Source organism: the organism of the source record quoted next, unplaced genomic scaffold (assembly GCF_019419815.1).
Source record: "Pyrus x bretschneideri cultivar Hongxiangsu unplaced genomic scaffold, Pyrus_bretschneideri_v1 Contig57, whole genome shotgun sequence".
Lineage (NCBI taxonomy): Eukaryota > Viridiplantae > Streptophyta > Magnoliopsida > Rosales > Rosaceae > Pyrus > Pyrus x bretschneideri.
The window spans coordinates 1,770,408-1,791,427 of NW_025999795.1; the positions used below are offsets into that span (position 1 = coordinate 1,770,408).

At 38.0% G+C, this 21,020-nt stretch overlaps 4 protein-coding genes across 4 annotated transcripts; all 4 read right to left on the minus strand.

Annotated features, from left to right (window-relative positions):
- Positions 1 to 15: 15 nt before the first annotated feature.
- LOC103943401 lies at positions 16 to 1,064 on the minus strand. Its single transcript, XM_009353701.3, has 3 exons — positions 747 to 1,064; positions 533 to 588; positions 16 to 406 (listed from the first exon to the last, which is right to left on the minus strand). The coding sequence occupies exons 1-3, from the start codon at positions 823 to 825 to the stop codon at positions 281 to 283; spliced, it is 261 nt and encodes an 86-aa protein (XP_009351976.1). The 5' UTR covers positions 826 to 1,064; the 3' UTR covers positions 16 to 280.
- Positions 1,065 to 9,309: 8,245 nt separating this feature from the next.
- Positions 9,310 to 13,138, minus strand: LOC103943397 (importin subunit beta-1). The gene is made up of 3 exons (XM_009353697.3): positions 12,948 to 13,138; positions 9,619 to 12,039; positions 9,310 to 9,528 (listed from the first exon to the last, which is right to left on the minus strand). The coding sequence occupies exons 2-3, from the start codon at positions 12,024 to 12,026 to the stop codon at positions 9,330 to 9,332; spliced, it is 2,607 nt and encodes an 868-aa protein (XP_009351972.1). The 5' UTR covers positions 12,027 to 12,039; positions 12,948 to 13,138; the 3' UTR covers positions 9,310 to 9,329.
- Positions 13,139 to 14,892: 1,754 nt separating this feature from the next.
- LOC103943398 (calumenin) lies at positions 14,893 to 16,958 on the minus strand. Its single transcript, XM_009353699.3, has 6 exons — positions 16,415 to 16,958; positions 16,156 to 16,258; positions 16,005 to 16,070; positions 15,731 to 15,886; positions 15,506 to 15,602; positions 14,893 to 15,418 (listed from the first exon to the last, which is right to left on the minus strand). Exons 1-6 carry the CDS (start codon positions 16,956 to 16,958, stop codon positions 15,290 to 15,292), a joined length of 1,095 nt encoding a protein of 364 aa, XP_009351974.2. The 3' UTR covers positions 14,893 to 15,289.
- A 756-nt stretch (positions 16,959 to 17,714) lies between these two features.
- LOC103943400 (acyl-CoA-binding domain-containing protein 1) lies at positions 17,715 to 20,254 on the minus strand. Its single transcript, XM_009353700.3, has 6 exons — positions 19,703 to 20,254; positions 19,329 to 19,434; positions 19,108 to 19,214; positions 18,879 to 18,970; positions 18,283 to 18,380; positions 17,715 to 18,176 (listed from the first exon to the last, which is right to left on the minus strand). The coding sequence occupies exons 1-6, from the start codon at positions 20,191 to 20,193 to the stop codon at positions 17,997 to 17,999; spliced, it is 1,074 nt and encodes a 357-aa protein (XP_009351975.2). The 5' UTR covers positions 20,194 to 20,254; the 3' UTR covers positions 17,715 to 17,996.
- Between the last annotated feature and the right edge of the window lie 766 nt (positions 20,255 to 21,020).

Below are 21,020 nucleotides of genomic sequence, written 5' to 3' on the forward strand. Positions count from 1 at the left end.
TTTGCAAGACCTGTGTAGAGTTTTTAATTATTCATTCATTATCAAAGCAATGGATAAGTACATATTTTACACTGCTCATACACATATGTAGCCACACACACTCACACACAAACAAGATTTATACAACAATATATATATCGATGAAGAAACTCGTTCGGATTGCTATATTAGGTTTGCTTATACGTGATCGAAACCTCGTAGGCGCCTTCTGGGGAGAAAACGCTAGTGTTATTAATTCATTATTTACTTGACTAATAATTAAGCCGAAATTAAGGCAGTCTCATGGGTTCCTGCCACTGCCGGGTTTCCTTCTAGGATCGTGTTTAGGGTTGGGTCCTGCATCGTCGTAGTCGTGCACTTCTGCATCGAGCCTCCAAAGCTTCCTCGAATATATTCGGACGCCATTCTTCGTAATCATAATAAAGAAGTTGTTAGCAAGAGAAATTAAGCATGATCAGGAAAATTAATCTTTGTCGTAACTAATGATGTATTTATGATAAAAAAACCCTAGAACAAACAGTAGATATTCTACCTTGTGAAGCAAGTGAATGGGATCAATGCCGTCCTTGAAGTCTTCATTAACAATGCCTACAAAGGGTACTTATGTCAGCTTATTAGGCTAACCTAAAACAGTTACATGCAAACAGAAATGGGATTCAAGGTAAAGCGGACGAGCCCTATATGCACTCAAGTTCACATCTCCCTTGATGCATTATATCATGCAGAAGAAGAGTATATGTGCTCACCTGAAGATAAGGGAAGTATGAGAAGTGCTGAGAGGAAAAGCACTTGCAGAAGAAGAAAGCTATTGATTCTAACAGCCATGGCTTATTTTCTTCTTCTTCCTTGTATGATGAATAGTTCAAATGGTGAAGAATCCTGGATGGTTCTTGCAAGGGGAGGTGGGGGAAGAGAGGGTGGGTTTTATGCTAACTGGGAGTCAGAGTTAGGGAGTGAGTGGAAGCATATGCACAATGTGTGTGTGTGTGTGTGTGTGTGTGAGAGAGAGAGAGAGAGAGAGAGAGAGAGATGTTGGTGTTTCAATTGTGTGCACTTCTCCACCGTCCAATAGCAACGGAATGATCAAATGTTGCCCACAACACTTAGAGTCAACTGCACTGTTTCCATTTCCTTTCTTCGGTGTCAAGTAAAAGAACAATATATATTGACGCATGTGGAAACAAAAGCAACAATATTCCTTGCATGGCTCAAATTCGAAGAGGACGATTCTTTCTTCTCTTATTTCTGTTTTCTTTAATTTTATTTTTTGATTTGGACAGTTTAAAAGAAATTTGACGATTTGAAATTGTGTCACATATTTTGTAAATCTTATTTTATTTATTTTATTGAATAAAAGTAATAAAATAAAATTCATTAAATATATAGCATAAGTCTAACATTAGATTTTTTTTAAACAGTTCAAATTAAAAGGAGGGGGAGGTGAAGAGACAGAAGGGGGCGGAGAGATAATCCAAGTCCAAAATTCTAGTTATTTTCTGCCTACTTTTTTGGGGTTTTAACTTTTTGTCACTTTTTAATATGTTAATTTGCTTCCTTTTTTGTTTTTTCCTGTCTTTCACGATTTTGCGTCGACATTGTTGCATAGTAAGATTAGTCGAAGGGACAAGGATCCTCTCCGGGTTTTTTTTTTTTGGGGATTTGGAAATCGATCATTCGTGTCTGTTTACATCGTACGATCAGTTTTTGTTAGGTACTATTTATATTTAATTTTAAATTAAAATTTTAAAATAATTTATAACCACACGATGTACGATGAATGGACACGATTGATTGATTCTCTGGATCCCCACAAAGAGGATCTGGAGAGGGTCCTATTCCTAGTCGAAGCTATTTTATTTAGGGAAAGGGATCCTCTCCGGATCCCTTCCACCAAATCCATCAATCTGGGCCCTTGAAATTTGATCCAACGGCTAAAGTTATTATAATTTTTAAAGGGGGCTTCTGTTTTTAGCCATTGGATCAAATTTAAAGGACCTAAATTGATGGATTTGGTAGAAGAGATCCGAGAGGATCTCTTTCCTTTATTTAGATATGCTCCTCCCATTGTTTCAATGGTTACATGGGTACCTTCCAAGCGCCCCTTGTTTCAGTAAAAGTTAATAAACTAAGTAGATTTGTTTGGCTCATGGTCTGCAAAGAAATTGTTCGAATCATGACAAGAGATGAATACTACAAAAACCCTAGACTTAAAGTGTCAAGATTGTAAACTTCAATGTAGGGCATCATGATCATGTGTTTGGTCAACTTAGCTACTTTCATAATGATATAGGTTTTCTGTACGTGTGTATCATCTAACTCTAGTTAAATTTAACTCTCTAAATGCATGAAATCTCACCATGTAAAAGTGTCTAATTAGCTATGTAATCAGGTTGTCTTATTGAAATCTTTCTTCCTTTAAAATATAGAAAAGTATTGGCATCCTTTTCTTTGATAATGTCAATTACGTTTTCCTCATCTACAAGTAAATTTCGTAATGGAACTTTGCTTTTTAAATTCCACAATGACACACGACATCCATCATTTTCTATAGGAAATTCAAGCCATATTATGCTCTCTCTCCCTCTTTGTCTCCCTCTCTCCTCTCTCCTCTCTCCCTCATGGACTTCTTTTTCCATGGTACCAAACACCATGAGTGGAAAATGTGGTTTTGGTCCTCATATTTCTGCTTTCATCGATCACTTTCTGGCTGGTCAATGGATGAAGACAAGCAAACATAGAGCTAGAGTGGAAAAGCACTTGCAGAAGAAGAAAGCCATTGATTATAACAGCCATGGCTTATTTTCTTCTTCTTCCTTGTATGATGAATAGTTCAAATGGTGAAGAATCCTGGATGGTTCTTGCAAGGGGAGGTGGGGGAAGAGAGGGTGGGCTTTATGCTAACCGGGAGTCAGAGTTAGGGAGTGAGTGGAAGCGTATGCACAATGCGTGTGTTTTTGTGTGTGTGTGTGTGTGAGAGAGAGAGAAAGAGAGATGTTGGTGTTTCAATTGTGTGCACTTCTTCACAGTCCAACAGCAGCGGAATCAAATGTTGCCCACAACACTTAAAGTCAACTGCCCTGTTTCCATTTCCTTTCTTTGGTTTCAAGTAAAAGAAAAATATATATTGATGCATGTGGAAACAAAAGCAACAATATTCCTTGCACGGCTCAAATTCTAAGAGGACGAATATTCCTTGCATGGCTCTGGCCCAAATTCTAAGAGGACGAATATTCCTTACATGACTCAAATTCTAAGAGGACGATTCTCTCTCCTCTTATTTATATATTCCTTAATTTTATTATTTTATTAGAATTGTTTAAAAGAAATCTGATGATTTGAAATTGTGTCACATATTTTATAAATCTTATTTTATTTATTAAAAATAAATAAAATAAAACTCGTTAAATATATAATATAACTTAGCATCAGATTTCTTTTAAACAGTTCAAATTAAAAGGACGGGGAGGGGGAGGGGGAGGGGAAGAGACATAAAGGGGCGGAGAGAAAATCCAGGTCCCAAATTCTAGCTATTTTCAGCCTACTTTTTTGGGGTTTTAACTTTTTATCACTTTTTAGTATGTTAATTTGCTCCCCTATTTTGTTTTTCCTGCCTTTCACGATTTTGTGTCGACATTGATGCATAGTAAGATTAGTCGAAGGGACAAGGATCCTCTCCGGGTTTTTATTTTTTATTTTTTTGTAGGGATTTGGAAATCGATTATTCGTATTCGTTTATCGTACATCTTACGATCAGTTTTTGTTAGGTACTATTTATATTCAATTTTAAATTAAAATTTTAAAATAATTTATAACCACACGATGTACGGTAAATGGATACGATTGATTGATTCTCTGGATCCCCACAAATAGGATCCTATTCCTAGTCGAAGCTATTTATTTAGGGAAAGGGATTTTTTCCGGATCCCTTCCACCAAATCCACCAATCTGGGCATTTAAAATTTGATCCAACGGCTAAAATTATTATAATTTTTAAAGAGACCCCTTGTTTTAGCCATTGGATCAAATTTAAAGGATCCAGATTGTTAAATTTGGTGGAAAAGATCCGGAGATGATCTCTTTCCTTTATTTAGATATGCTTCTCCCATTGTTTCAATGGTTACATATGTACCTTCCAAGTGCCCATTGTTTCAGTAAAAGTTAATAAACTAAGTAGATTTGTTTGGCTCATGGTCTGCAAAGAAATTGTTCGAATCATGACAAGAGATGAATACTACAAAAACCCTAGACTTACTTAAAGTTTCAAGATTGTAAACTTCAGGGTAGGGCATCACGTGTCTGGTCAGCTTAGCTACTTTCATAATGATATAGGTTTTCTGTACATGTGTATCATCTGACTCTAGTTAAATTTAACTCTCTAAATGCATGGAATCTTACTATGTAAAAATGTCTAATTAGCTACGTAATTAGGTTGTCTTATTGAAATCTTTCTTCCTTTAAAATACAGAAAAAGTATTGGCATCCTTTTCTTTGATAATGTCAATTACGTTTTCCTCATCTACAAGTAAATTTCGTAATGGAACTTTGCTTTTTAAATTCCACAATGACACAAGACATCCATCATTTTCTATAGGAAATTCAAGCCATATTATGCTCTCTCTCCCTCTTTGTCTCCCTCTCTCCTCTCTCCCTCATGGACTGCATTTTCCGTGGTACCAAACACCATGAGTGGAAAATGTGGTCTTGGTCCTCAAATTTCTGCTTACATCGATCACTTTCTGCCTGGTCAATGGATGAAGACAAGCAAACATAAGGCTAGAGTGGACTACAGGAGAAAATCAAATGGGAAGAAGTGACCCACTAGATGGAGAGGGAGAGCACTATGATCATGGTGTGAGGGGAGCAAGTCAACATTCTTGAAGTCAGTATTTGTAATTTCTTCGATATTATTAATATTTTCATGGAAATATTTGAAAAATCATAGAAAAATATGGAAAGATGAAGTCTAAACTTCACTAAATATCAGAAAAACTCTTAAATTTTAGCTAAAATCAACATATTTAAACGATATTTCCAACATCTCAGTTAAATATCGAAGAAACTCTTATATTTTGTCAAAATAAGTGTTTGACATTCTCTGAAGTTTCATTTTAAATTTTCATTATTTCCATCGAAAGCAGTTGATATTGAAATCCATATTGATATATCCATCGATATTTTCACAAATTTATATATCGATATTTTTATTGAGACCGATATTTTAAACATTGCTTGAAGTACTATATATATCAACACGAACATGGTCCAATACTAGTTGATAATCCAACATTAATTTAAGACTACAAAGAAAAGTTTCAATAATTAATCATCTCCTAATAGAGTTTTTGTCGGTAATGATGGTGTTTGCATGTTGATCCACAAATTAAACTCTGTTCTCGGCAAAGGTTCTAGGTTGTCGGGGGAACCATATTACAAGAGAGACTAACGGGAACTATCATGATTATATCACAAGCGTGGAAGTTATAACACATGTTAATTAATTAGCACACGATTGACTTTAAATATTTTCGCAGTAACATATTTCTAATATAAGTAAATTTCTCTCGTTTGCCAAAAAAAATTTGGGACATTTTGATATAGATGCCTCGTTTTTAAATGTCATAAACTAAACATCTATTCCTTTTGCAGATTTGATTAAACATTTTCCCTACAATTTTGATACTTTAATTTTATTTCATTAGAAGCCTATTCACGTTAGCATTCTATTTTTTCCTCCTATTTTTATGCATCTCTTATTATGATGATTTAAGATTTTTTTATTTTTTATTAAAATATTTATTTTAGTAAATTAAATAGAATGTAACAAAACTCATTGTTTGGTACGTTTGGTTATATCAGTACATTTGATTATAATGGTACATTTGAATTTTTGATCCATTTGGCTTCTTGGTACATTTGAATTTTTAGTATATTTGAATTTTTGGTACATTTAGTTTTTGGTACATTTGAATTTTTGGTACGTTTGTTTTCAAAACATAAGTTTTATTACTTTTTGTCCTAATAATGAGGAATTACTTTAATCAATTTTTTTTTATTTATAGAAAGAGTCGTTAACAATGTAAAAGTTTAAATTACTTTAATTAATTATTATTATTATTTTTATAAAAAGAATCATTAATCAACGTGTGACATCCCACATTGCCCAGGGGAGTGATCCTTATATGCATATTCTCATCTCTACCTAGCACGAGGCCTTTTGGGAGCTCACTGGCTTCGGGTTCCGTAGGAACTCCGAAGTTAAGCGAGAAGGAGGCTAGAGCAATCCCACGATGGGTGACCCACTGGGAAGTTGCTCGTGAGTTCCCAAAAACAAAACCGTGAGGGAATGGTAAGCCCAAAGCGGACAATATCGTGCTACGGTGGTGGAGCGGGCCCGGGAAGTGATCCGTCCCGGGCCGGGATGTGACACAACGGACAATAGCCTTTTTTGTTAATTCAAAATTATATGATTTATCGTTATTATTTAGCATTATCTACAATAATAAGGATTTATCTCCAATAAACTAAAAGTTGTTCTAGAGACACTTATCTACCAAAAATGAAAAAACAAGACTGTCTAGAGCATTGTGTATGAATCAAACATATTTTTATACATTCCAAAAAGATGAATATTCATTTTAATATAGTTTATAATTGGGTATGTTTTAATTCGGGATTGATACGTTTTCGTTTGACGTTGGTACGTTTTCATTTAATATTGGTACATTTCCATTTGGCGTGGTTTACATTTAGATTTGAAAAGTTTAAATTTTTAGACTTAAATATAGTTGAAATTATTTAAAATATATGGAAGATATTTAAATATAAATTAATTTCAATTAATGTGAAGTAGTTCAAGTCTGAGTATCTTAATCAAATGTTTCAAAAGCTTAATCAAAAACTCAAAAAGCAAAAATGTTTAGTCTACAAAAATCTAAAATGAGACATATAATTCTAATTTTCTAAAAAAACTTCCTTGCAACATAAGATTTTAGTCCTTACTCCATAGCATGGATGGGAGAGAAGTAGCTAGTGCTCTCTCTACAGGGATTTGGTGTCACCAGCTTAAACACAAAGTGGTACATTCTATTCATTTTGGATTGCTTACTGTCATGATGTCATCCTCTTTATGGGATTCATATTCTCTCTAGATTTTACAGTCTGAAGCCTATGGACCAAACAATTCGAACCATTTAATTTAAATCGTGCGGTTTCCATTAGTCAATTTCAATAGCCCACCTCACACACACAACCTCTCTCTCCAACGGCCAAATATATATCTCTCTCTTTCTCTTGAACAGTCCGAATTGCCCGGTCCATACCTCCAGAGTGAGATCTGAAGAAGATCTCAATCCCCCTCTATGCTTCTTTTTTCTTTGGACTAAGAAAACTCATGTCATCTACTCTACTATGAAGAGGATATTGGAATGCACAAGTTTTCTTCATATGTAATCCGTGTTCTACCCTCTAGTTGCACATTAGTTTTTTTTTCATTTTTCCTACATACTTTGAAATCAGAGAGTTACTCATTCTAATCCAATCCTACGTATGAAACGAGACCTCTCCATTTAATAACATCAAATCCACTTCTTTTGGTTTTGGTTTCATAAGGACTCAGTCATGACTGACCTCAGATGGTGTGGCGGGGGGATTACCAATTCCACTACCAAAAACGATGTGGAATATATGTAAAAGTGGTTGCATTGTATTGCATTGTATTGGTGGCAGTCATATCACAAAAGCTCACACCACCTTCTTTGAACTTGCCTTAAAGTTGAAAGTTGGAAACCTACCATATTCTTGTCCCTTCAGAAATTTGGATGAATTCATGACACGTTTACTTATTTGGAACGAGGAAAAATGAATTCGGGAAAGTACAAGAATCGAGAATGGAATCAACGAAGGAAGTAGCCCCCCCCAATCGATCTGATTCTTGAATTTTCAGATGCGTACGGAAAACGCAAGAAAACCAAAAATCGAAATAATTCTAATTCTCAATTAAGTAAATATTTGTGATGGTCAAAACGAGGCAATCCTATCTTCTCTTCTCAGACCTACTTTTTTATCACTTTCTATCCAACTCCTACATTTACCTTCCAATCAGAAAATCCTAGTTCCAAAATTACTAAACAACAATTAGCACTCCAAAATTACCGAACGATTATTAGCACTCCCAAAAAGTCATAGTGCACTTCCACAACGTCGAGCTTAAATAATGCAAAATTCCAAGCGCGTCAACGTGTCCATAGTTTTCCAATGCCAAAATCTTAAAGCCTCAAACAACACGATAATAATTCAACCAAAGCGTATAGCTATGCATAAAATTCTGGAAGATATCCATTTAAAAACAACACATGAACTGAGGCAGATACACAAATACAATGCCTCTCCCAAACTTCCCAACAAAATAATCCTAGCTATGCTATCACAATTCGTGACGTTTAATGATAACAAACTTCCATAAGGCGACATGACCCGAAAGAAAATATGATTACATGTTCCCCAAGCAAAGAAGAAGAAAAAAGTTCATCTGTCTTTCAAAACGCGACGTAACAATGATTTTATGAATGCATATGGTATGGGACATATAGCTAACTTGACCTTCTAACAATGATCAATACTGAGAATGAACGACTGATGCAACGTAGGATCTGCGTTTCCATGAGTTCATGGTGACGGACAGACCTTGAGCGAACTGGAGGTAGTCTGGGTTGCTAAGGAAATACTCTGGAATCCGCACTAAGACAAGCAAAAATATGATGAGATGCAAACAAGATAACAGGAGTGGACAAAATTCAGGAATGAAGACCTGCTATGTGGATTTTCAGGAATACGGCACTTGGGTTAGTGATACGATGCCAGCACCCGAACAAAATTAGGCATTATTCATCCATTCTGACCCCAACCTTGTTGGAGGAAATCATCAGGGGTGGTGGTTTAGGTTAACAAGATCTTGTTTGGCATTCGGAGCGCAATTCACCTCAGTGACACAGAAATGTGGCCTTCATGAATGTCACTTACCTTCCCCTCAAATGCCACATAATCTGTGATCCACAGAATTTTGTTAGTTTTGATTGCAGGCCTTAACCCGCTTCTGGAACACTCACTACCCGCTCTTCCTCCTTGACAAAACCAGGACCCAAGCCCTGAGGGCTGATGCAATTGTTAGTCACAACTTTTGGAGATGATGCAAGTTAGTGACAACTTGAAGGCTGACAGCTTCAGTTGTCTGAAAATGGCGATGCTTGACACATGCAATCCTATGACCCAACTCAACACCCAAATGCATGCAGGGACTCCAAACAAATAGAATATACCGAACGGCAGTAGCTTCAAACTGAAATGGCACGACTGATGGCCATCTTGGCCCATTCTGCAGATTCTTTAATCAAATTGTCTTCGGAAGACAAGCACTCATTTAAAAAGTCTCTGCACGATTGAGATTGCTGTATCAAAGAACCAGCATTATTTCCCAGTGTATCTGCTAGATCTCCAAGGACACCAATGGCTGTTTTCATCACCACTTCATCCCTACATGCAAGTAAATTAAAAATAAAATGTCAGAAAAACACAACAAAAAATTGTAATTTGTAATAACAACGGAACTGTAGATCAACTCACATGTCTTTCCTCTTGTATAAGCTATCCAAGAACTGCAGGATGTGCGGAGCATAAGTTATCAAAACCTGGGTTTTCGGGGAGTTCTTGAAACCTTGGAAAATCCCAGAATATGCCTCCAAGATTCCGTTTCTCAGAGAATTGGTGTACTCTGTCATTACATCATCAGCACTTGCTGTGTGGGCAGACATCTCTGCAGCACTCTGAATCATTGGCATGGCGTACATCAAGTACTTATCAAAGTTCTCTCCTATTGCAAGAGCTATATCACCAAAGCAGGAGAATATAGGAGGCTTTACGGAACGGTGCAACTGGTTGCTTGATAAATCCTTGAGAAGCTGGGTCATAATTCCGTCACAATAAGGAAGAATCTTATCTTCCACTGCTCTACAAATATCTCCTACAACACCAACCGTGACAGCACAGATTTGGTACTCCTCAAAATTTTGAAGCCCCATTTCGAGATACTTGTAAAACTCAGGCAAGTATTTTGCAAAATCCGGGCCACTTGTATATGCAAGGGCCCCAATGGCAAGCATGGCTTCCTCATGGACAGTAGCACTTCTACAAGCAAATACCCTCAAGAAAAGTCCCATTATCTGATCTGCGTATGGCATGAACACATATTTTGTGGGCTCTGATGAACCTAGTTTCTGAATAATGACCTGTAAACAGCCACAAAGAAGTCCTTGTAGTTCACTCTGCCTCTCTTTCTCATCAGATGCAAGCTGCTGGGCCTCAAGAGTCTGATGCAGTTCAATCATGATAACGGGAACAAGTTGCAACACCATGGGGGCAGTTTCATCAGTCGAACATCTGACGACTTCATTCAACGCTTCATATGCAGCAGTCCTTAATCGTGATTCCCCCGCATCTGGTCTGTGAGTAACAGTGAGTAGAGCCTGTACAATTTCCTGGAAAAAAGGAGCAATGGGAGATGACGGGCCAAAATCCTCATAGCCCTGGGCCAGAAAATAGAGAGCACCGCATGCCTTCTCAGCAATGTTTGGAACATCTTTCATGCTCTGAAGAAGAACTGTGATGATCTGTTGGCAGTTTGCTGGGGTAATTATGGGTGTATCCATAGTTGAACCATGAAGGAATTCAAAAATTCTTCCCAATGTCCAGGCAGTAGTGTCCTTCACATGGTTGTTTGGGTCCTTTGTTAAGGCACTGAGCATGAACGTCATAGCAACATTGACAATAGATGTTAACTTGTTTGGCGAAGGACCCTCCAAGATGGAACCAAACGCATAAGTAGCTGCTTCTCTTTGCCTCCAATCTGATTTTGTTATGTTCTCTTCGATGAAAGGCATAACAAGTGGAACAATATCATCTCCCACTGTCCGAGCAACCAACCCAAGGCAAGTCCCCCCAGCCATAGCAATATTCCAAGCCCCATCTTCCTCCTGATCATCTTCCTGCTTAAGAAGCGTGTCCAAAAGCATAGGGACAAGGGCAGGGATTGCCTGCTTGATAAAGTAGAAGCACGGAATATCAGAGTCCCCACTAAAATCACCCACATAATCATCCAATATATCGATCTCCTCGTCACAAATCGAACTCCAGAATTCAATGGCTTGAAGAGCAACAGGTTCCTGGTCTTCCCTTACAGCTTTTGCTGTGATGCTAAATATGTCCTGAATGTAAGGGGCTAATTTCTCGTAATAAGATGAAGAAATGGAAACTAAACACTCAAAAGCCGCCTGTCGAATCTTCACTTCAGGGGACATAGTTGCCTCACAAACAACTCTCATAATATAATCACGCTCCATGTCATTGCTAAAATTGGCCTGAATAAAACTCACAGCATTGTACAGTGCTCGGGTAGCAGCAAGCCTAACATCATTGTTCCCTTCAGTTGCGTTCATACCCTGAACTACAGCTGTCAGTATTTTATTCACTTGATCTTGATCTACGACATCAGAAGAGATTTCCTCACACAAATACCCAAGAGTCTCTAAAGTGGCTTGCTTTACATGAGCTGGTAACTGGTGAATATTTGACAATAGTGATCCAATCAGTTCCGGCCACTGTTTCATGGGCAACTCAATGCCCGCAACCTTTGCAATAACTTGAGAGGTAGTTGAACGGGCATCAGCTACAGGGGAAGTGAGGATCTGTAACAAGAACATCTTAATCTGCGCTTTCACAGAAGTTTCCAACGCAAGCCATCTTTGAACAAGCTCCAACTTTCTAGGTTGTTCTTTAGCATCCAGGGCATTCTTAAGTATCAGACCTGCTAATTTTCGGCTTTCAACCGGTTTTTCTTCATTTGCTAGCTCTCTAGAAAGAGACAACAAAAACGATGAAAGATCTTGCTCCTGAAACTGTTTCAAACTCTCTTCAGCATGATTCCGTACCGCTCCATCTATAGATTGAGCATTCAGAAGCACCTGGGTAACTTCCATTGATGTATAGTATCTGGGAGTGTAAAATTTTAATTGCTTAGACATATTAGAGAAATACAAGAGGATAGGAGACAAATAAATCATAGCATTTTACAGAGAGCAAAAAACTGTCGAAAATCAGGTTTAGAAAAAATTAACATCATGCAAGAATAGAAAATTTATTAGGCTAGAAAATCTTTTCCGTTCCACCAATTTGGTTTCCAGAAAGAAGTCTAACTGAAACTGCAAACCCCTGAATTTGCCCGGAAAACCATTCATCAACGCACTGCAAAGTGTAACGATTGCGTATATTTAAATATTGAAATCAGTAGGAAATACACACACAAACTTGGCAGGAAAACAACATTTTACCGCAAGTCAGCAAATCATCAGGAAACCTACCCATACAATAATATATATATATATATATATATATATATCCTTAAATTTCTCAAATGCAAGCAACGAAAAACCCTACTCCATCCAAACACCAAAAACCATAGTTGTACGGATAACAACAACAACAGCAACAACCAAGTTTTATCCCACCACGTGCTACGTGGGGTCGGCTGTATAGATCCTAGAACGTTGAGTGCGCCAGGTCTTCGGTTTTGCGCCTAGTTGTACGGATGCACAAACAAATCCACAACCGAACAAATCCCCCACTAAGAAATCCAAACCACAGTAACAAACAATTTCATGGATCGGGTGAAATTTCATACAAAATTGCCTACATCTCCAATAAACACTAACAAAAACAACCTTAAAAATCACAAAACGCAACCCTAGGCCATCAAATTACTCGAAACCTTAACGCATCAAATTCCAATTCAGCGAATCGAACCGGAACAATCAGGATCAGACAAACACAGAAGCATGCAAAAATCCTAGTTACCACTGGAACAGCATCGACGTTTTCGAACAGGACAGCGATGGAATTACCTGAAAAATGAACCTTAAAGGGAGCGTACGGATGTGGATCGGTAGCAGAAAGTCTTCCTCGGAGATAGCGACAGAGACAGACGCAGAGGACAGAGAAGCAAATTGCTGGGATGGACTCGGATTGCAGAAAGCAATCAACTTTCTCTTTCTTTTCTTTTTTTTATTTTTTCAAAAAAATTGGTTGCAATAATTTTGTTTCGTGGGGCTTATTTATAGTAGAAAATTTAAAGAAAAGCTCTCGTACGGTTTGTTCTAATGAAAAATCATATTTTTACATTAAAAGTTGATTTTGGTATTATTTATTTTACCTTTTATTTTATCCTTAACGTTAAAATTTAAAGTTTTCAAACTCTTTTTATTAATTTTCCTTTTATTAGCGCACATTTGCAGGCAATAAGTTTTCGTGCGAATTGACTCGGGCCGAAAGTTATGGGCCCATCTTTTGGACCTGAGAGCTTGGGCTTCTTATTATTTTTAATTTTTCTTTTGGGCCAAGTAACTGATTTGTAACTGTTGGTTTCTTAAACCGTATGTAAAATGAGTATAACTGGTATTTTATAATTCGGTTGATAAATGCTGGTTTTTAGGTCATGGTATAGATAGTAAGTTTTCGCTCTTGTTTTTGAAATTGGAAAAGAGTAAACAAAATCCTAACCCCAATCAGGGGGCGAATGGAAATAGGGACCAAGGTGGTCTCAGGTTGAGTTCGAAAAGTATACATATGAAAGTCTTCTGAGGATTCTCCGAATGTTTGGTACTGGTCACTTTTATGCTTGCTGAATGTTTAATGTGATGCATGCTAGGCATATGTCGACATGTCGTGTCAACAGCACTCAATGAGTTCTCTCTATATCATAATTGCTTCGGCATATGCCGATGTATTTTTACATGTGCACAACAAGCCCACTAAATGAATAAACTGATTTGGTTTTTAAGATTGGGACCCCCAAAGTTCAAATATCCGTCACTGCCTAACCCTATCCCTAACCCTAATGCTCTGTTGAGGGGTTATTCGATTCTGCGGATGATAACAGCATTGACGTTGCCGGCCATAATACTGTAAGCACATATATGTAACTGAACATTTTCAAAACAAATCAGTAATTTGAAGCTAGCTATAAATTGATTGTTTCTTTTCATACATAATTCTCTTCTGTCATCTCGTCTGCCATTCAGATTCAACCATCTAGCTTACGAAGAAAATGGAAGAAGATTTTGAACAGCACAAGAAAATGGAAGAAGCAGCTCCTCATGAACACAGCAGAATCCAAGCGAGTAAATATTGATACCATGCATGCTGCTTATGCTATTGCACTTTCTATAATTATTCCCTTCTTTCTTAATTTAAATGTTCTAACTCGTAACTGCCATTGTGCAGGCATGTCGTCCATCTGTGCAGGCATGTCGCCCATCTCCGTACTCGGGATCTTAAGCCTGAGATTCTTGATGAGGTAATGAAAATGGTGGGCCGCATATTGGATAATTTGTGAGGTACTTTGCTCTGGAAAGATAAAAACGAATTTGGTATATAGGGGTATTTTTCCTGGAGTCGAAGAATATGGTTATCTATGTATGTAAAATCAAGTGGATATATCTGTTAAGACGCTGCATTCATTCTATATCTTGTCTGTATTACATGTCGTAATCACTTTGGAATTTTGAGTATTTTTTGTTGTAGGCCGCCAGCGGTATAGATGCTGTTACATCCACAAATGAGCAGGTAGTTAAATTAATTCAAGTAATACAGTCGATGATGGACAAGAAGTGGTCGCCCTTTTGCAGGAGATGCCCAAGTGGGATGATGATGAAGATGACGATGAAGAGTCAACTGAGGTGAGGAAATGTTTGCGCTAGAGTAATTACAACTTACAAAAAATGTTGATTTTAATTTGGTCGATGTATGGGTTGACTGACGATGATGAAGAGTCAACTGAGGTGAGGAAATGTTTTTGCTATGTGCAGTCAACCCATACATCGATCATATTAGAATCTATGTTCTTTCATTCGCCCAAGTGGGAGAATATAACAGTTGAGAGATTTTACAAAAAATGCAGATCAATTCTAAGGGAATATGAAGAGGAAACAACTGAAATTTTCATGTGATTTCTTCTATTTTCTTCCAACAAAAACATTCCTAATTATTAAAACCGTTTCACACAACACTAAATACCTATCCTAGGTATATACCAGTTACCACTACTTTTTGAGTCAATGCTCAACCTAATGAAAGCAAAATTTTTTGTTTTGCTCTTCTATATGTTTCAAATGACAAAATAAATACACAATTAGGATAAGCTCCCGCTAAAAACAATCGAAAAGTGCATTTCCCGGGCCATCACGCTTCAGAATTCGTCATGCAAATCTTCATCAAGATTTTCGTTGATGCTGCCATCATAGACTGTGTTGTAGAAAACATAATCATGATCGAGCATCTCCTCGAGCGTTAATTTTCCGTCTTTGTTACCATCGGCCTGAATCGAACAATGCCACGCATTTCATTTCAGATTCATTTCATCATATCACATTGATAGGAGTACACCGATTGAAACATTACTAACCTCCAACATCAGAAAGCTTGCATAATATTTAGCATAGGACAATTCTCCTGGGTGAATGTAATGCAGGATTGGTTTCAATTCTTCCACTTCCAAGAGTCTGTCAAACATGTTTCGATTTCAAAAGAGATTAGTAAAGTTCTGTAAACTATAACCTTGGCAGCAAAGGAAGAAAAAAAATTAGGTCAAAAAATGTGTTAGCTTGAGGTTCAAGGCATGCATGCATACCTGTTCTTGTTCACATCAAGTTCTGTAAATTTCTGTTCTGGCGAGGGTACATTCTTCCCGCCCGTTTCAAATTCTACGTAACTCTTGTAATTATCATAAGCGTTGTGTAAAAACTCCCTGAAATTCATTTTCCCATCCTTATCCTTGTCCATCCGCCTGTAAATTATAGGCAAACATTTCGTTAATCCGTTCCTTAATTTGCAACAAATTATTCAGATAAGGCATTAATATGTTTAGTGTGTGAAAGACAGAGAAGATATGTGAGAAAATGTACTTCATTTTTTCTCTCAACAGCCATTTGTGAATTTCTTCATTGTTGCTGTCTTCTGGGTGCAACAAACTGCAACAAAAATACAAATTAAACATATAAATATTTATGTTGAACCAAAATGCTCAAAAATTAAATTTTGGAGAATTATATTTACTCTTTTAATTCATTGAAGTTTAGTAATCCGTTCTTATCAGCATCTGCATTCTCAAATTGTTGCTTCCACCATCCAGCTTCTCCGTGCTCCATTCTGTTTTTCGCTGTTTCACCAAAGTTGGAGACCAAAGTTGAAGAAACTAGAAGTTTTTTTTTAATGCATCCCGTCTTTCTTACAGACAGACAGTACGTCCTGCACGGAGAATTTCTGCGTATATATTCACAAACATATAAAGCAATAAGTATACGTAGTTAAATACCTAGATCCTTAGTGGAAAACTTGGGCAGATACTCCGCGAAAGAAATTGTTCCATCACCATCTTTATCGTGCGATTCCATTTCTTTCTGTGTGCTATAATTCAACCTCTCCAAGGTTTGTTTCGTGACCCATTGCTCGAGCTCTTTAGAGCTAATGAACCCGTCTTTTGGCGCCTGGTCTATCAACGGGAACAAATTAATCAGCCTCAACGTGAGATTCAACTTTCCCTCATCGCCAATATATTCATGTACTTCTTCCACCTCACTTAAATGCATCATGGGATGATCGTTGTGTGCCGCCAACCCCATGAGATTATTCATTCCCCTTGGGAATCCATTTTCCTTGGCGTACCTCTCCATCTTGGCTACCAAGGGGTCAAAAATGGGAGCATGACCCGTGTAGCCAAGACGGCGGTTAAGGCCGAGGAGGGGGTGGGGGTGGTGGCGGCGGCGGCGGTGGTTGGGGCCACGTTGTTTGGAGGGAAGCATGACGAGAAGAAAGATAAAGGCGGTGGCAAGTAGCGCGTAGACCACTGCCTTCGCCATTGCTTGGCATCAAAGAAGAAGAAGAAGAAGCCAAGGTGGTGATGATAAGCAGCCAAAGACCAACTGAATATTTTGGGTGGTGGCAGAAATGGTTAGTGACCGTTAGAAGTGAGAGGTACATAGAGGATATAATGTTGCCCCTTGCTTTTATTAATAGAGATGGATTGGGGGGACATCTTTAATTGTTCTAATTTAGCAATATCTCAGGCAGCTGTGTGTCCAGGTTTATTCAAGGTTTTCAGTTTAGAATTTGGGGTGTGATATTCACTCACCCCTTTTTACTTCTCCCACATCTTTTTAGTTTTCGGCTGTTGGATCGGATGAATTGAAGAAGATCAACGGACATAAATTAACAAGAGATGTGTGAGAAATAAAAAAGAATGTGTGGATAGCACACGTCTAGAATTTAAAATATATTTTTCATGCTTGGACGTAGAAGTCGAGACTAATATTTGAAGCATTGCCATGGCCTAACCCAAATATGAAAAGCCCAATTCGCTTGGCCCGAGCACGAAATATGCTCTACTTTGTTGTTAAAGAGAGAACGAGACTTTCATAGATCAACAACCCAAAACTAATTAAAAAAAAATAACTAAATTGGTAAATCTTATTTCGCTAAAAGATTTTTCGGTAACTAAATTGGTAAATCGGGAGACTATCCCATCCCGAGATCAGATCATATTACAAACCTCTTTACGGACTTATAGAAAGGTATTAGGGACAACAATTCATCAACAAATGAAAGCATTAGACCGGTGGCAAAAAGTAGGCCTTTGATATGCATTATACCGTACAAGTTACACCCAGCGATTTCAACCTTTCCCTTCCCTTCCACGATAGGGAAAACGAGTAACCCTAAAAAAGGAGGTTACACAACGACGAGGTAGAAAACTACATACACATACTGCTTTATCCTTTGAAATCTTTTCAGAAGACAACAGATTTAGGAGAAGATTGGGTTATACATCGCCAATATACATCCCCCAGGAATATTTCAAATAACTAGGGCCGTAGGAAACCAAAGTAAACCGTGGTCGGTCAGTGACTCTTCTCCTTTGCACCCTGCAACCAAGGCCAGTCTGACTCACAGATATCACATGGAGAGTTGCCATCGTTGTCCTTTGCACTCGTGTCGGCATTTTGCTTCACAAGGTATTGAGCAATGCCTTCTCTATCACACATAACAGCGTAATGCAACGCAGTTTGGCCCTCATTGTCCTTCCAAGACCAAAAGAATAGATATTTAAAATTGCTTAACAGGGGGTGGGATCGGGAAAAACTTACAAATTTGCTACCGTAAATAAATGTTTGTCTTTTAATCTACCATTTCATTGACATTGGCATTCTTGTTAACAAGCAGCTCTGTCATGTTCAGGTGCCCACGATCCACAGCCCAATGCAATGGGGTCCTTCCCTCACTATCTGCTATCAGTGCAAGTAAACTGTTTTAGGGCGATACCAGCATCATACGAGCACATAAAAAGTTGCACAAAGGAAATTTCCTTTAACATCCTAACATAAAGGGTAGGATGATAGACCACCAATAAAAACAAATCAAACATTTTCTGGGTGAGGAGAGAATAACTGCCAGAGAAAATCAAGAAAATATTAAGCCATGTACATGTATTGAAAGAAAGAAAGAAACATCTGGCGTGCTATTCATCTGAGAAACAAGCAATAAAAGCTAGGTTAAGAGAGATCTGCAGCTGGATCAGTATGAAGTCGAACTTGGGGTACCATAGCTTTTGGCCTTAGTCTTTTCAAGCTTTACAATTTATGTGCTGAATTTCCGAACAGTATATAACCATGTTAACGACCATACATGGCTTCGTAGTTATGGAAGTATAAATGGATTAATTACGATATGTTAGTTTGAAACTTAATGAAGCTATTTAAAGAATCAGATGGAAGAAAACAAACCTTTCTGATCCACTGAAACACCACTTTCAATGCATTTAAGCAAATTATCCACTTCTCCTTCTCTGGCAAAGGCATGAATAGCATCCATCTTTCTGAAAGGTAAAAACAAGCATAGCTTAGCAGTACTTTTTTTTTATATTTATTTCCAAGAAACAGAAACTAATAATTGACGGGATGTGTAAATATTAACAGTTAACCCTCCCATGCTTAGTAGACCTAAAATACTTACAGATCCTGTTCAGATTCTTCCTCGTAAACAAAGGTGCTGAAAACCGGTCCCATTGGTCCTTTAGAATCATTACCAGGTGCACTACCATCTCCACCTCCTCTGCTTTTCTAGTAATCATATGTCAAGAGACGAAACAAAACCAGAAAAACCAACAGAAAGTAAGTATAAATGTACAGCAGTACCAAAAATTTGCAGTCGAAAACGAAAGAATCAAGACTCACCACAGTCAAACCTGCTGCCCAATTAGGATAAAGCTCTGTGACAATATCAATGTACTTCTCCATAGCATCTTCAGGAGGCATAGCACCCAATTTCTGCCAAGCTTGCCTGTAAGAAATCACCGAGCAAAAATATTCAAAACCACGGCAAGTCGGCTTCTAAAGTAAGATACACAGTTTAACCACCCCTAATTCACCAATCACCCAGTAAAAACATTACAATTAGGGCAAAATTAAATCTGGCTAATCTTGATATTAAGCAAAACCAATCCAAGAACACACTGCCCATCCTTATCAAGCTGAAAATAAGACCCATATAAATAAACCCTAAATCTTGGAAGTAAATTTGCAGTAAAAAGTAATGGTAGAGTAAATACCATTTGGCGCGAGCAGTCATTTTCAGAGCCAATGGCTGCGGCACGCTGCAGGGACCCTCAGTAGCAATCTTGTAAAGCCCATAAAGCTTCAACTGCGCATCACTCGACACCTTCTGCCGATCCGCCGCGGCCGTCGCAACAAACGCCGTCGCTGCGCTGAACAGCTTGTCCAATTCCGTACTCTCCACACCTTCCCAGTCATCATCACTGCCACCTTCGCTGCTCTCGTTCCTGACGCTGCCGTGCTCGGCGACGACCGATTCGGCCTCGATTGCCGCGGAGCTCAAATCGGCGGAGCGAGGCGGGTCGTCGCACGGCTCGGTTTTTGGCGGCGGCGGATTGACATCGGCGGGGGCGGCAGTGCGAGCGCGAGCGATGCTGAGATTGTCTTCCTTGAAGGAGATGACTACGGCGATCAGCTTGGCGAGGAGGAAGGAGAAAATGAGGCCGAGGATTATCGATTGGAGGAGCTGCTGCCACTCTCCGCCCATTGTTTCTTCTCTGCGGAAAATCCTAAAACCCCAACCCTAGGAGAATCGAAATCGATTGAAACGACGAGCTAAAACCCTAGAAAATTGGGAGAACTAGAGAGAGAAAGGGAGAGAAAAAGATTGGACTTTTAGAGAGAAAGAGAGAGAGCGTTTTGCTCCCCGGAGATCAGAGCGCACCGCATAGGAGACAACAAACGATCGGGCGCTCCGCGGTCAAAACCAGTTAAGTACGAGCGAACTCAAATCTTCTACACCTGTTCTTACCTGTAGCCTCTCTGTGGCCTTTCAATTTGAGTGCCACCTGTCCTTTTACTGACTTACTAACTGGATCGACGGCAGTGGTGGCGTCAGTTTGTATAAACTCACAATCATAACCCTTCTCTTCAAAGAATAAGTAGGGGTTTCCACTTAAAAAATTTTGTTGTTAGCATATAAAACTTCGTATTTATGATCGGAAGTGTTCGTAATATAAATCATTCTATAAAGATTGTTTTTGTAAAAAATCAATCAAAATTAAAATTGTTTAGTTATATAATTATAAATACAGATGAATGGAATTGATAAAAGTTTTACGAACTGTTTATGTATTTGTTACAATAGATTAACCAAACGACCTTATTTTTTATTCATTTTTTGCAGATATAATCTTTACAAAATGATTCATAATATTAACAATTCTGATCATAATCAAAAAGTTTTTTTTTTATACAAATACAAATAATTTTAAATAGAAATTCCTACTTTATCTCTGAGTAGCTAAACATTATTCTTGCTTGAAAGTAGACATTCATGGCAAGCGTTGCATGGGCTCTAACTGTGTAGGCCAC

What these genes read in the sequence shown, in the direction of transcription:
- LOC103943398 (XM_009353699.3), bottom strand. Translation starts at nt 16,958, where the DNA reads ATGGCGAAGGCAGTGGTCTACGCGCTACTTGCCACCGCCTTTATCTTT. An exon ending in CTGTTGAGAGAAAAAATGAA is followed by an intron (nt 15,887 to 16,004) that starts GTACATTTTCTC and finishes TATAATTTACAG; the next exon opens with GCGGATGGACAAGGATAAGG. An exon ending in CTTGATGTGAACAAGAACAG is followed by an intron (nt 15,603 to 15,730) that starts GTATGCATGCAT and finishes CATGTTTGACAG; the next exon opens with ACTCTTGGAAGTGGAAGAAT.
- LOC103943400 (XM_009353700.3), bottom strand. Translation starts at nt 20,193, where the DNA reads ATGGGCGGAGAGTGGCAGCAGCTCCTCCAATCGATAATCCTCGGCCTC. An exon ending in TGTTTCAGTGGATCAGAAAG is followed by an intron (nt 18,381 to 18,878) that starts GTTTGTTTTCTT and finishes CACTGATAGCAG; the next exon opens with ATAGTGAGGGAAGGACCCCA. An exon ending in ATGCCAATGTCAATGAAATG is followed by an intron (nt 18,177 to 18,282) that starts GTAGATTAAAAG and finishes TGGTCTTGGAAG; the next exon opens with GACAATGAGGGCCAAACTGC.
- LOC103943397 (XM_009353697.3), bottom strand. Translation starts at nt 12,026, where the DNA reads ATGGAAGTTACCCAGGTGCTTCTGAATGCTCAATCTATAGATGGAGCG. An exon ending in TTATACAAGAGGAAAGACAT is followed by an intron (nt 9,529 to 9,618) that starts GTGAGTTGATCT and finishes ACTTGCATGTAG; the next exon opens with GGATGAAGTGGTGATGAAAA.
- LOC103943401 (XM_009353701.3), bottom strand. Translation starts at nt 825, where the DNA reads ATGGCTGTTAGAATCAATAGCTTTCTTCTTCTGCAAGTGCTTTTCCTC. An exon ending in CATACTTCCCTTATCTTCAG is followed by an intron (nt 589 to 746) that starts GTGAGCACATAT and finishes TACCCTTTGTAG; the next exon opens with GCATTGTTAATGAAGACTTC. An exon ending in CCATTCACTTGCTTCACAAG is followed by an intron (nt 407 to 532) that starts GTAGAATATCTA and finishes ATGATTACGAAG; the next exon opens with AATGGCGTCCGAATATATTC.